The sequence below is a fragment of the Corvus hawaiiensis genome, chromosome Z (genome assembly GCF_020740725.1).
Source record: "Corvus hawaiiensis isolate bCorHaw1 chromosome Z, bCorHaw1.pri.cur, whole genome shotgun sequence".
NCBI classification, from domain to species: domain Eukaryota; kingdom Metazoa; phylum Chordata; class Aves; order Passeriformes; family Corvidae; genus Corvus; species Corvus hawaiiensis.
The window spans coordinates 52,808,869-52,822,556 of NC_063255.1; the positions used below are offsets into that span (position 1 = coordinate 52,808,869).

Below are 13,688 nucleotides of genomic sequence, written 5' to 3' on the forward strand. Positions count from 1 at the left end.
CAAGATTTTTTTGAGAATGGCTGTGCATGCAGCAGTTTTTCATGTAAGATCTCTTATGTACTGAGTGATCAAGGTTATATGACTGAGGAACAGCTGCACTGATACATTGACTCATGACAACATTGAGTCATATAGTCCCAAAACTTGCACTACAACTGCAGATCCAATTTTTCTCTGTAGAGCCCTCTCTAAAAACATCAGAAGCTTAGGTGAACAGAGACTTTCAATAAAGAGATGACTTAATAAAAGGGGTGAAAGTCATTCTATCTGGAGGAGGAGGTGTAAGTACTCATTATGGTATTGAAGTGCTATCGCCTGGCCAGGCTAACGCACCAAAGAGACACAGCATAGTTGTTTGCCACAACAGTCTGGTCATTCAGACCTTGGATCGCACCTTCAACTAGCTCACAATTTTTATTTGGAATTACAAGATGTAAAATAAAGTACAGTCACAAGCTCCATTTGCAGGCCTAGTACATGGTGCAAAGTCTCTAATGCTGCAGTTTGTTAATTCCATCAATCTTACTTGAAGATTTTCCTCAATAAAACACGAGAGAAACCTTGTGAGCTGCACCCCAGTGGTAGACAATGTGCCAATAAGTGCTTGAGCACTTTGCTGGTAAGTGTATCTTGGAGTTAGATGTCATGTCAAATGATTGCTTGATCTGCTCACACCTGTCTTCTGGGTAATAGTGGAGTGCTCAAGCATTTGTACATAAAGCAAAGTTTTTGTGGTTAAATCCCAAACTCCTATTTTCCAAGACAAGGTTTTAATACCTTGAGAAATACATGTAATAGTTAATTCCTGCAGGGGTATGATTTCCAGCAATAAAAGTGCATAAAATCCTGCAGTCTCCTTTGTAAGAATCACAGCTGAGGATGTGAAAACAATCTCCATGCTATGTGGATTTCAATGTTCTCTTATTTTGAATTTTCAGTGGAAGTTAACTGCTGTATGTGCTCAGCTCCTTGTGCCATTTCTGTCGCTAGGGCAGAAGCAAAAGCACAAGTTGGAGGGGCATAAATATTATTCCTAATGGTGTTCAGGCAGCCACGTAACCAACTGTAGAAGTTTTGAGGATCAAAAAGGATGTTGAACAATTCAAAATTAAAAGTATAACTGTATAAACTCTAATAAACAGCAGCAGTTGGAAACTGCAGTAAGTAGATCCATCCAGATCCCTTACTTGTAATAGAGGGAGGTGTAAAATGTCCTTTAACTTCTACTAGCAGTACTTAACTAATGATCTCATCAACACTGTCGAAAAGGAATCAAAGTACTGAGCTGTCAGTGGTTAACAGCAGTGGCATAACACTTTTTTCCCCTCTGGATTTAAATACAAGAGAAAATACCACCAAGCACAGGTGTACAAATAAGCAGAGAAATGTAACTGCTGGAAATTAGTTTCTATCTGATCCTATGAATATCAGAATAAGATAAAAAGTACGTGAAAACTCACTGTTCGTTTCACAGCCCATTATTGTGATCCTTAAAATTTATTCTTGTGAGACATTTTATTCCTTTGGGCTGTGTTTCTAATAGCCACCAAAAGAATGTGAATTCTGCCTTTGAAATAAATGACAGGATATTTCACACTAATTCTAACTCTTTGTAACATGCGGCAGTTTTAATGGTGCTGTATGAGACTACTCAGGCATGTACTGGAAAAAGGTGCTACTTGCCCATACAATCTTTTGAGACCGCCAACCAAGAGCTGAAATAGACTGGAGGCAAATTTCATTAAGAAATAAGATGTTCATTCTTCATTGTGACTTCTAACAAGTTACTAAGGGAGGTGATGTGTTTGTTCATTACCTGCATTTGTCCCAGGAAGACTGGACATGGCTGCTGAGATCAGTGCCACGGTTGTGTTTCAGAGATTTGGGATAGTCTTAGGTTCTCTCAGACCTTAAAAAATCTCGATACTGAAGTTTTCTCTCTCACACACATACCAACAATTATTTAAAAAAACCCGATAAGGTGGGGTCTGATTTGTGGGTGCCAGGAGAGGTTCTGTAGTGGTGGCTGAAAATGTACCCTATTGGGTACATTGATTGGTATTTCACTCCAGTGCGCTAGATCTCAGCCCCATTTAAAACTGGGAAAGTACTCCTGACTGCAGTGAAACCAGAAATTCATTCTTGAGCTATATCTACTGTATTAATGGCGCTTCTTTTTGTCATGCCTGTACTTCTATGTACAGGTCAGGGAGAGGGAAGAGAAGGCAGGAGTGCTAAAAATCCCTCAGTGTAACTGTGAGGGAAATCACAAGCTGCCGGTGTTATGAGCACCTTTGAGCCTCAGAGCTGCAGCAGCCCACACCACCGGTCTGCTTACTTCCAGCTCCACAATCACAAGGCAGACCTAAAGAGCTGAACCTTTATTTCTTTTTTAGAAAGAAAAGATGGATTTTCTTAAAACACAATTCTATGGTGTATAGTGAATTCTGTTGCCAGAATTCATGACCAGTGTATTCACAGCTGAAGTGTAAAGGAAGATGGCTGGCAGGGCAACTGCTTTCTCTGCTGCCAGCACGTAGGTTTGACAGGCTGAGGAGTGATAGGACGGTCTGTTGTCTTAGCACGGTGTCTTGTCCCATTCACTGTGTTTCTGAGTGTCCTCCTGAGTGGAGGTTACGGCAGCCCTATGTGACTAATGTGACTTCAGAGTGCACTGGCTTTCAAGAAACAGCACTTTCAACGAGCAGGCTGTCTGTAGCCAATCTCCACCAGGAATCTTCTGTGTGATTTAAATAGCCGCGTGTCTTATTTTGCTTTTCAACAGCGCTTTCAGATTTATTTTTCAAACCAACATGTAAGTAACGGAGGCAGCAGCAGGCTGCGCTCCCTCGCAGAGGGAGAGAGATGCTTTTCGCCCGGCAGCGACAGCCACTTCTCCTCCAGTTCTCCCCCCGGGGATACCGGAGCGCCAAACGCCCGCTGGCCCGACCTCGCCCGTGCCGCCCGGGCTCCGGAGGGGCAGCAACAGCGGGCGGTGCGAGGAGCCGCTGCAGCCGCCTCCGGCTGCCCCCGCCCGCCGGGATCGGTGGCCGCACTCACGGGGACGGGCAGCTAGCCGCGGGCCCGCCCGCCGGGGCGGTGGTAGGCTCCCGCCGTGCCTCCCGGCGCATAAAGGCAGGCGGCGGGGGCCGGCCAGGGGCAGCGGCTGGCGGCGGCAGGAGAGCGACCGGCGGTGATGGAGCAGCCGGTGCAGACGGAGACGTGGAAGGCGCGGAGCCTGGAGGAGCTGGTCCGTATCCTCCATCAGATATTCGCCGAGGACAAAGTCAGCGTGGACGAGGTCCAGGCGCTTATGGAGTCGTACGAGAGCAATCCCGAGGAGTGGCTGCAGTACGCCAAATTCGACCAGTACAGGTAGAGAACACCACGGAGCAGGGAGCCCCCGGCCGCGCAAGCGGCGCCGGCGTCGGGGCAGAGCCGCGAACGGGGACTTGGATCAGCGGCGACGCGGAGCGAACCCCTCCTGCCCCGCCCCCGGCTCCCCGGAGCCTACAGCCCCTCCGGCGGCGCCGAGGGGGCGAAGGGCAGAGGCCACGGGGCGGAGGTCCCGGGGGGTCCGCAGCGGGGCCGGGGGCGGGGAGCGGGCGGGGCGGCCGCGGCCAATGGCGGCCCCGGGGCACGGGCGGGCAGCGGTCCCGCACCCGGCCCGCGCTCCCCGGCCGCCCCGCTGCCTCCGCTCCGGCCGCCGCGGTGGCCTGAGGAGACACAGCGGTGCGCCGGAGCCACCGAAATGAGCGAATAAACACGTAAACAAAGCTGGGGGAAAGGGCCCGAGAGAAGCGCGGCGGCGGCGCGGGTTCTGCGCGGGGCGCTGCGGAGGGGGCGCAGAGGGAGCCGCGCACGGGGCGTGCTCGGTGTCTGCGGCAGAGCCGGTGTCCGTCTGCGTGCCCTGCCTTACCGGCGGGCTGGGAGCCGCCTGCCCCGTGCTCCGGCGTAGTGCAGATCGAGGCTTTCTGCTGCTCACCAGGTGGACGGAAAATACCTGTTGGGGTTTTAACTTCCCCTTGATCTGCTAACAAATTATTTGTTTCTTCCACTGTTGGCTTTTTGGTTTTAAATTTCAAGATAAATACATTTTATTCGAGTGTTTTCTTCAAAAAACCTCAAACACCCCAAACCCCGAAACTTTTCCTTTTAACCGTGCCATTGTGAAAGTGTCATTCTGGCTTGACATTTTTTTAGCCTCCTTTCACCTCACTTTGACTATCTTCCATTCAGAACAAATCATGAGATTTGTAACAGAGCATAGGAAACTAAGAATCAGAAAAACAAAGTGTGTTAACATTGGAAGTATGCATGGCAATCTTTTATTTATTTATTTATTATTCATTATTTATGTATTTATTTTTGTCCAGCCAGACCTGTACAGAAAAAACAGCACTTGCAAAGTCCTGTCAAATGCCAGCATTGATTACTTATTTTTTGACATCATAGGAAAAATATGTCTGCCTAATAGATGTAGAGGTTGTGGATGCAGTGAGAGGTAGTGTATAGATACACACGTTTGCTTTGGAAGTAGTTTGTTATGAGCATCCTTTCTTGAGTAAAATCAAGTGGTCTTATGGGGACACTAATTTGAAACCATTCAGTTGACATCTGTGCACTTTCTATGTGCCCTTGCTTGCATTTTGCAGGTGAGACTGAGGTGTACCATCATAGGCATAAATATTTTCTTTACTTGGCAAAGTGGAAGTACTCATGACTACTGCTAAAATTAAATCTGAAGGTGCTGCTGAGCTACTTGTACTATAGCATCAGCCCCAGATCAGAAGAGTCACACTATGGGAAGCAACAGAGTAAAATCCAAATCCCTTTTCTAGTGAACTTTTCAATAGAAAATGATCAGCAGCTCAGGGGAGGCTTATAGGAGAGTAAAAGGAAACAAACATACAATGTTATTTTAAAATAATATTTGCTCCAATAAACTTTATTTAGAAGTAGATGCTGGCAAAATTTCCCTCACAGGTGCTTTATCCACATAACAATGCTACAAGACAAGACATGGAACTTTCAGGAACAGAGTGGGAGGACCATGTACAGAAGTCTGACATCTTCATTGTTTGTTATTTTGGCTTTGTACAAATGAGTTCAGAGAAGGAAAGCCAAGAATATTAGAAAAGGAACTGCAGAAGAATGTAACAATTTATTTTTCTTGTTTCATTGCAGTTCTCTGTTTCTAATTATAAGCCAGGTGCTGAAGTGACTTCATTCAATAACCATGTTGACTTGATCCTGTCTACCACTCTAGTCTGACTCACAATTCCCAAACTCCTAGCATCTACGTAACTCAAAAGAAATATGATTCTAAAATATTAGACATGTCCTTCCTTTTCCTTTCCAGAGAAAGAACTCTTACCAAAAAAAAGCAAAACTTATAAATACAATTTCATTTTTTCTAAGGAAAACTCAGATTTCAAGAAAACAGAAGAAAAAGGGGTTTTGTATGTCACAACCTTCTTTCATAAATATGTTTGTATCATTTTGTCTTTTACAGGCATATTAGTACAGTAAAGAGCAAACACTTTGTATTTCAGGTATACAAGAAATCTTGTGGACAATGGAAATGGAAAGTTCAACTTGATGATCTTGTGCTGGGGTGAAGGTCATGGCAGGTTTGTATCCAAAGACTATGATTTTAGCAAACATATAAATCCCCCATGTCATTCACTGTCATACCAAATAGAGGGGAAAAAAATCAGCCCTGTGGGAGCTATCAGAAGGTGTCTGGAAAGTAAAAAGTGCAGAACTCTATTAGTACAGCAGTCCTGAATATCTGCTGTAACTTTTGCAAGTTTATACTTCATGGCCATTTTTAAAGCACTCTTTCATAAATGCTTTGTTTTTCTACAAAAGCTAAGCTTCCCTTCTTTCAGAGAAAGTTTTTAGTCCCAGAGATACAGTGATTGATATGACCCTGTTCAACCTGTCCCATAGAACAGACCCATACAACACTCAACCTCAGAAGCAGGACTAGGTGCAGTTTAAATACTCTTTGTTTTCTCAGGGTGTTTAAATCTGCCTCTGTGGCAAGATGAAAAAAGTAGATTTGGATTAGGACTGCAGATGGCAAGGAGGGAACCCCTTTCCAGAACTGCTTGGCTTTCTGTAGGTTCATACATCCCATGTCCTCCTTCAAAATTGACCATACTGCTGATGTGGCCTCCTGAGTTATGTGCATAGACTGTACACTTGGTTGTCTGATCCTACCCAATGTGAGGGCAGGATCTGTCTCTTGGAGGGTCTTTCACCCTCCCTTTAGCCCAAGAGTGTGGGCTAAAGCAAAAACTGCAATAGCAAGATATGCAGGTTTTGACTGAATATTCTCACACCATGAATATTTAGACTGAATATTTCTAAATAGAATATAGACTGAATATTTCTAAATAGAAAACCTAAGGAGATGTTGGAACAGCTTTTTGTTTGTTGCAATTGAACATTTACAGTATTATTTAGGGGATGCCATCACATGATACTCAGAGCAATATGGAAACTGAGCTCACCACCTCTACTCCTTCTGGGCTGTTCCCACACTGCCTGTAATTTATGTCAAGCTGTGTTCAGGTTGGATGGCCATTTCCCACAGCTAGACTGAGACGGGTTGTTTTTGCTTCCTACAAGAGGAGGGTCAGATTTTCTCATGTTTTTTGGAAGGACCATGACAATGTGGCATTTGTGAAGTGTTCTGTGCCTGAAGCAAGTTCTGCTCTCTTGGCATCTCAGTTTGTAAGAAATCCTAATATTTGTTTACTAAGAACAGTAATGTACAAGTACCAAGTTTCTGATTGAAACTCATTAGCGCTGTACTTTGGAGGGTCAAATTCCCTCTTTTCCCTTGCCCCTGATGAGTTCTCCCTTTGTCCTAATCGCATTTACTCCTATAACAGTTAATCCTGTTCTTAAAAAAATTAATCCAATACTAAACTAAATATCTAACCCATATGTAATCTCTAAATGTAGCAATTAGAACATGCTTCAGAGCAAGAAGACAGATCAAGAAAGCAAACAAATCCTACTAGATTCTGTTGGGTTTTAACATTAAAATGCCAGTGAAATTAATATCTTAATGTAGCTGGTTGTACTTAGTACTATCAGAGTGAGAAGTACAGCATTTTTTTCTTTGACAATGCCTGTGCATCCCAGCAGTAAAGGGGGCATAGAAATTAAGCAGAATTAGCTCATTTCTTCATGTTTTGGGAGCGAGCATGGTGGATTTGCAAAGATCATGTATACTTGCATGATTATCCCAGCCTCTGTGTGGGATCATGATGGAAGAGTTGAGTTTCTGTGAAGAGTTTTTGTGTTCTGAAGAAATTTTGAGCTGTACTCCTTTTTCCAGACTTCCTTTGTATTTCTCCATGTCAAAGTCATATTTTGACCAATATCTGACTCGTCTCCAAATCCCGCTGTATGTGAGCTTATCTAAATATATTTCTATAGTAGCAGTTTTAAGTAGACAACCCTTAATGCATGTCCCCTGTGCAATGGAATTTCATTCTAAGGCTTTGTCCCCATACGATATGCAACCCTGTCTGTCTTGCACTGAATTTAAAAATGAGTATCACACTGAGTTTGGTTATTCTTTTTACATATATAGCAGTATCCATGATCACACTGACTCACACTGCTTTATGAAGATCCTCCAGGGAAATCTAAAGGAGACTCTGTTTGAATGGCCTGAGAAAAAAGGGAATGGTGAAATGACTAAGAAATCAGAACGAGTTTTGAGGGAAAATCAGTGTGCCTACATTAACGGTAAGCTATTGAGCTTGTTTTGACAGCTATTTGTTCATGACTCTTATTCCTAACAGAAGAGTTCATCTGCTCTCTAGTCTCCTACCTTTAACAGTATAATACTTACAGCTTTATGCACAGTTTAAGAAGGTAACTCTTTAGATTCTGCATAAACCTGTATTTAGATTCAGTAAAATAAATCACCACAACAAAAACGTGCTTTTAACACACTCTTAAAACATTGTAGCAATTGTTTGATAATTTAATATACTGTGTATCTCCTCTAGCCGGAGCAGCCTTTAGCACTGTGCCCCAATGATTATCTGAAATTGCTTGTAAACATAAACTTGAATAGCATTTTCTAAGAAATAAAAGAAGCAAAGTTTAGATAGCTTGATCATCTTGCTCTCCCTGCCCCCCCCCCCCGCCAAAGAAATAATGCTTTTGCTCAGTCATGGAAAATCTATGTTGAAAATGTAAAAGCTGTCTATGAAATAAATTGACCAGCCAGGAACAGAAACCTGTAACAGAGCTACTTATTGTCCAAATCAACAAAAGACTGTAGTGCTGAAGTGCAGTGTGAGCAGAACTGAAATTGCCAGTCTATGAAAAAAATACACAGTATTGAGAAATGACTAAGACTCCATCAGTAAGGCTCTTCAAGTACCTAAATCTATGCCATCATCACATGTATCTGTAGCTATTACCACCTTGTACTTTGCTGGACGCCATCCTGGAGTTGCCATCTGAGTGTAATGTGTGCTGGTGCTATGAAAGACACTGCACACCGTGCTGGACCACCTTGAGTTCAACCGAACAAAGGTGAAGCAGCAGAGAAGGAGGTCACCTGCCTTTTACATCATGGGTTAAACACTGGAGAACACACCTTGTGGGGCTGACCTTGGGAGCTTCCCAACTAGAGTAGCCTCGTGTTGGGTTATGGACTTAGCCAGGGTGAGGGCACTGCGGGGCAAGACTGGTGTTCTGCAGCCCTCTGCTGAAGCTTTGCCATGCTAAATGAAAACACAAAATTGATAGGGTAGGAAATGCAAGAAGGGGCTTGACACATCTGGTGATGCTCCCATGCCAGGTATGTGGGTTCTCAAACTCAGTCAGGTTTTCCTACATATGCAGTTGTTTCCAATGCAAACAATTACAGACTGCGTGCATCTTATCCAAAGCTTCCTTGGTTGTTTAAAACAAATTTGGTATCTAGTTCTCTGAGGCTGTTTGGATGTCTGCCATGTTTTGTAACAGATGTTTTGGTTTAAAAGTAAGGCGTTAAACAAGCAGAAGGAAAACACTGACAGTGTGTTGATTGCCATAACTGCATCAATAGCAAGTGCCTTCACGATTCTACTGCATGCTTCTTGGTTGCTCTTGTGTGTAAGGGTTAGAACCCACTAAACTGTTTATTTGAGTTTCCCGTTAGATGAGCACAGATTTAGGACTCTTCCCCCAGATGCTACATCCTCTGTTAAGATAAAGTATATTAACAACATTTAGGGCTTACAATCAAAGTTAAGAGTGTACTCATCACTCTCAGGGTACCATGGCTATGTTGCACAATCCAGGTCCAGGTATTGTATAACAAATTCAAGTACAAAGGCCTGAGTTGTTTTTACAGCACGGTCATAAACTTACATTCAAAGTCTCTCTTAAGTAACTCAAAACCTTCATTTTAGTGTAGAATGGACATGGTTTGTTTCACAGATGTGATTTTTCATACCTTACATTTTTATGTAATAGTTTGATTTCTACTCCACCAGTGCAGAGTGACCACACAACATACAGTGCTTTGTTTTACTACGTCTTCAATTATGCTTACTATTCAGTCATGAGTGGAAGTATGCCAGTCACTATTGATTAGTCACCTTATTGGAAAGAGAGAACAAATGGAAAACGTGTTCTCCGAACCAATGAACTGGAAGGATTAATTAGGAAACAGATGCCTGCGGTAGAAGACAACCATATCTCTGCCCATAAGTCCATGCCCCAAATGCATGTAGCTGACTTTTATTGTGACTGACATCCCTGTTACTTGTGAAGAATTAGCAACACCAGAAGCTTTTGTCCCCTTCCTGCTTTTGGAGCATGTATAGCAACAGCTCTCCTAGGAAAGTAGATGAACTTGAAGTCCTTTGGGAATGAGAGCTAGAAGATTACTTACAGTAATGGTCTTCCTTAATTTTCTTGGGATTTCGGTTGGCCTTTAGCCTGTGGTGGATAATCTAGAAATTACATGAACTGTGGAAGGCAATAACACATTTTGAATTACCAGTGTAGATTTAGGAATCTGTGCTAGAGAACAGCAGTCAAATTCCTGTACTGAGTTACTTGTTGCCCATATAAGTGTGGGCATGCCTAATTGCTCATGAGTTACAGTTTAAAAAGCATTTTTTTCAGGCAGTTGAGATCTCATTGGATCTTCCTGCTAACACATCTTCTCGTTTTGTGCCTTTGCTGGTGTAGACTCCATTGGCCTGCACCGTGTGGAGAACATAAGCCACACAGAACCTGCTGTTAGTCTGCATTTGTACAGCCCACCCTTCGACACCTGTAACACCTTTGATCAGAGGACTGGGCACAAGCACAAAGTCACGATGACCTTCTACAGCCAGTTTGGAGAAAGGACTGTCTGCGTAAGTACAAGATGAGACACTCCTCCCCTGGCCCTGGGCTCTGAACCCTGTGAGGATGGGCCCAAAGGGCTGCCCATCTGCCTGCACAGGCTACAGTGACACTGCCCTGGCACAGGCAGAAGGATCAGCACCTCTTCCCTTCCTGGGCCATCCCTGTCTAGGATCAGATAAAACCTGTTTCCAAGTACTGTCTGATTGGTAGAGTTGAACTTCCCTTGTGTGGAGTTCCCCATTTTGTAGTCTACCCCTTCTTTGTCACATCAGGAGATCAGTTCTGAGCAGAGAGGAGGATTAATGAGACCTCTGCTACTAGTTAAGCATCTTCAGGCAGCAAATGATGGCAAACGCAACCTAGTCAATGGAAAATGTGAAGTAGCTACGTTGTTTTGGCCAGCTTTAGTCAGGTGTAACATTTTCTGCCTAAACTGTTCTGCCAGAAAGGATCGCATTTCAAGAGGTTTTAAACCTTGTAGCTTATTGTAAATACTTCTTTGATCAATTCAATTCTTCAGAATCACTATTTTCACAGAGTAAGACTTGCTCTGAGGGTGAGAGTAGGCTGGTTGTCTGTTGTCTGCATTCTTGAGCAATGGCGTAAGATTTTATTTGGATAGGAAAGAAATCTTAAGAAAATTTTTGGGGCAACCAAGCTAGGACATCTGGGAGAGGTTAACAGGGTTTCAACACTATTCTATGCACTGGGAAAAATAACTACTTACATGTGGAGAAAAGACTGATTCTGGATGTTCAGCCACAGAGGTTCAAACACTGTTTAGTTTTGTTCGATACTGAACACTTTAATTTTTCATTGAAGCCAGAAGTTCAGTGCTCAGGAGTTTCCTAGAGTGAGTCTTTAGTCAGATCAATTTAAAGTTTTATACAGTTGACAAGTACCATGTAAATTATTTCTTTGAAGCCTGTCACATTACCAAACAGCTGAAACACAAATTTTGACCTTGCCAAGTTTGAAAGGTCCTTGAGAAAGTAAATTTGAATTTACAGTTCAGATTTTAAAGGGTAATTAATGTGGAAGAATTCTGAACAAAATTCATGCAACAATTCAGTGTTTGTTTGCTTGCTTTTTGTTTTAAATCTTTACTGGATATGAAGTACATAAGATAGAAAGTGAGACTAGATATTTTGACTTGGACTCTTTCCCTACTCTGATCTGTACTCATCTGGCAGTGTTTTCACCATTTGTGGGAAAGTGGATCTGGCTTACAGGAAAGAGCTAAATTTTAATCATTGGGTCTCTTTCATGAATTCCTGTAAATGGAATTCCATTAAGGAAGAAAGTGGTAGCAAGTCTGGACCATCTAGCTGTCTAAAATGCCTTCATGATACAAAAACCTTCTGGTCTCAGTGACTTGGTTTCTGGAAAGCTGACTGGAAAAGCAAACTTTGTTCTGCTTACCAGATCACAGAAGGACATAGGCAGGCAGAGATTTATAAATTATAAATACCAAGAGAGTAATGTAAAGTATATTTGTGTATCTTTTATGAGTAAGATCTGCCTAACAAAAGCATATTCAGTGCTCTTTGTCTTAATTATTTTACAGGTAACACACACAGGTAAATCCCTAGTGACTTCTGGCCTCTGGCCATGATGAAGTCTTGATTAACTAGCTCTCCAGGAAATATGCAATAAGTTATTAGGCTTAATAATAAAAATATTAAGTGTGTCAAAGGACTTGCCTATGGGAGTGACTGCATGGTTCAGGTACAAACCATGAGAATACTGATAGGAAAGTTCCCTGAGGGAAAACTGATTTTGTCTTGGGTGTCATAGCACACCAGTTCCTTCTGCCAGGAATTTTGCAGCGGGAGGCAGTATCTCTTTGCAGCCTGTCTTCCAAGCTGGACATTCGAGCAGTTTCTGTCAAAATGAAGTAGAGCAGACTACTGGGGAGAGAAGACAGCCTGAAGGAGGAAGCACTCCTCAGCAGTCCTTTCTGCCATGGGCTTACTCATGGTCACCCAGAGCCAATGGACAGGGTGACTTTGTCAGGCATGCAGTGCCTTCTACAAAACTCTGGCAAGGAGCACTGAAAATATATGCTCCAAGTATGTTAAGGTGCTGAGCTACTCTGAGAACAAAGGTCCATGATGAGACCATGAAATAGGCAGTGACCTTCTCTTTCCTTAAAGTAACAACCTCTCCTCTTTCCTTTTAGGCAACAGGAGCGCCACAGGAGAACAACTGAGAAGCACCAGCATGCATTTGCATAAGACCTGCTGAATGTTTAACTGGGGACAGAAGACTTGCATGGCTAAGGTTGACAGCCAGATCAATTTCAATACTTTGTCCATTGGAGTACACTAGGGCAGCTTCCAGACCGCACGCAGTTTCCTCGAGCAAATGCCAATTATGGGACACTAAGCTAACTAGTGCCATAACCTGCTTCAGAGGTTAGATGCCTTTTCCTAGGCTCCTGTTAGAATTAAATAGTTTGTCTTCTAATTCTAGTGCCCTTTAAACTCCACCTTGGATATCAGAAATAGGGTTTTTAAACATCGTCTGACAGTTCTCAATAGACCTATGGGTATTTATGCTCTCAATGTAATTAGTAGCTATATAAACTTATAAGCTTCCAGTCACTTGTACCTATGGGTAGCACAGTAGATACAACTAACAGCAGCGCCTTTTTTTTTTTTTTAATTAAATCTTTTAGGTTTTAATGCTCTAGGCCATCTTGATAGTTTTGTGCATTTTTTACTTTTTTTTTTTACAATTTGATTTGTCAGATCCTGTTTTAAATAGGAACAGAGAAATTCTTCATGCACGATGATTTTTAAAACTGATTGCACAGAGATTTGGCTTTTAAGAAGACTAATCGTACTTAATTCAGCTAATGTCCAGTTCCCAAAGTATTCTGTGTAGCTAATGAAGAAGAAAACTGAAATAAAACTGGATTTGTGCACAGATTTCAGAGTTTTCAGCATTTTTCTCATGGTAACTAAAATACTGATCACACTTTACCAAAATGCACATTCCTCATGAACATCTAAATCTTTTCAATCTAAATCAAGTAATACACTGCTAGAAAAGATTTTTAAAAGCTGGAGGTGTTTCAAACATGCAAAGAATCCTGACTCAAATTAAGTTTGGGGGGAATTCTGCCACTGAGTGTGCTGATGTTTAGCTTTATCCTCCAGATTTAGTCACAGGAAAGAACCTTCTTGAAAAGAGTTAACTGTAATTAAACATATATAAATCAGCGAAGCTGTCTGCACAGAGGCTATCCCATTCATTTAATGCAGTTAATAACATATTCTCAAGTAGGGAATGTGTAG

At 42.5% G+C, this 13,688-nt stretch overlaps 1 protein-coding gene across 1 annotated transcript; it reads left to right on the forward strand.

Moving 5' to 3' along the window:
- The first annotated feature begins 3,144 nt into the window (after positions 1-3,144).
- Positions 3,145-13,319, forward strand: CDO1 (cysteine dioxygenase type 1). Its single transcript, XM_048290488.1, has 5 exons — positions 3,145-3,375; positions 5,556-5,633; positions 7,616-7,773; positions 10,225-10,394; positions 12,569-13,319. Exons 1-5 carry the CDS (start codon positions 3,197-3,199, stop codon positions 12,596-12,598), a joined length of 615 nt encoding a protein of 204 aa, XP_048146445.1. The 5' UTR covers positions 3,145-3,196; the 3' UTR covers positions 12,599-13,319.
- Positions 13,320-13,688: the final 369 nt, after the last annotated feature.

Bases quoted from the DNA above. Each gene is read 5' to 3' on its own strand.
- CDO1 (XM_048290488.1), top strand. From the start codon at position 3,197: ATGGAGCAGCCGGTGCAGACGGAGACGTGGAAGGCGCGGAGCCTGGAG. The intron at 3,376-5,555 runs GTAGAGAACACC...TTTGTATTTCAG, and splicing joins GCCAAATTCGACCAGTACAG to GTATACAAGAAATCTTGTGG. The intron at 7,774-10,224 runs GTAAGCTATTGA...TTGCTGGTGTAG, and splicing joins TCAGTGTGCCTACATTAACG to ACTCCATTGGCCTGCACCGT.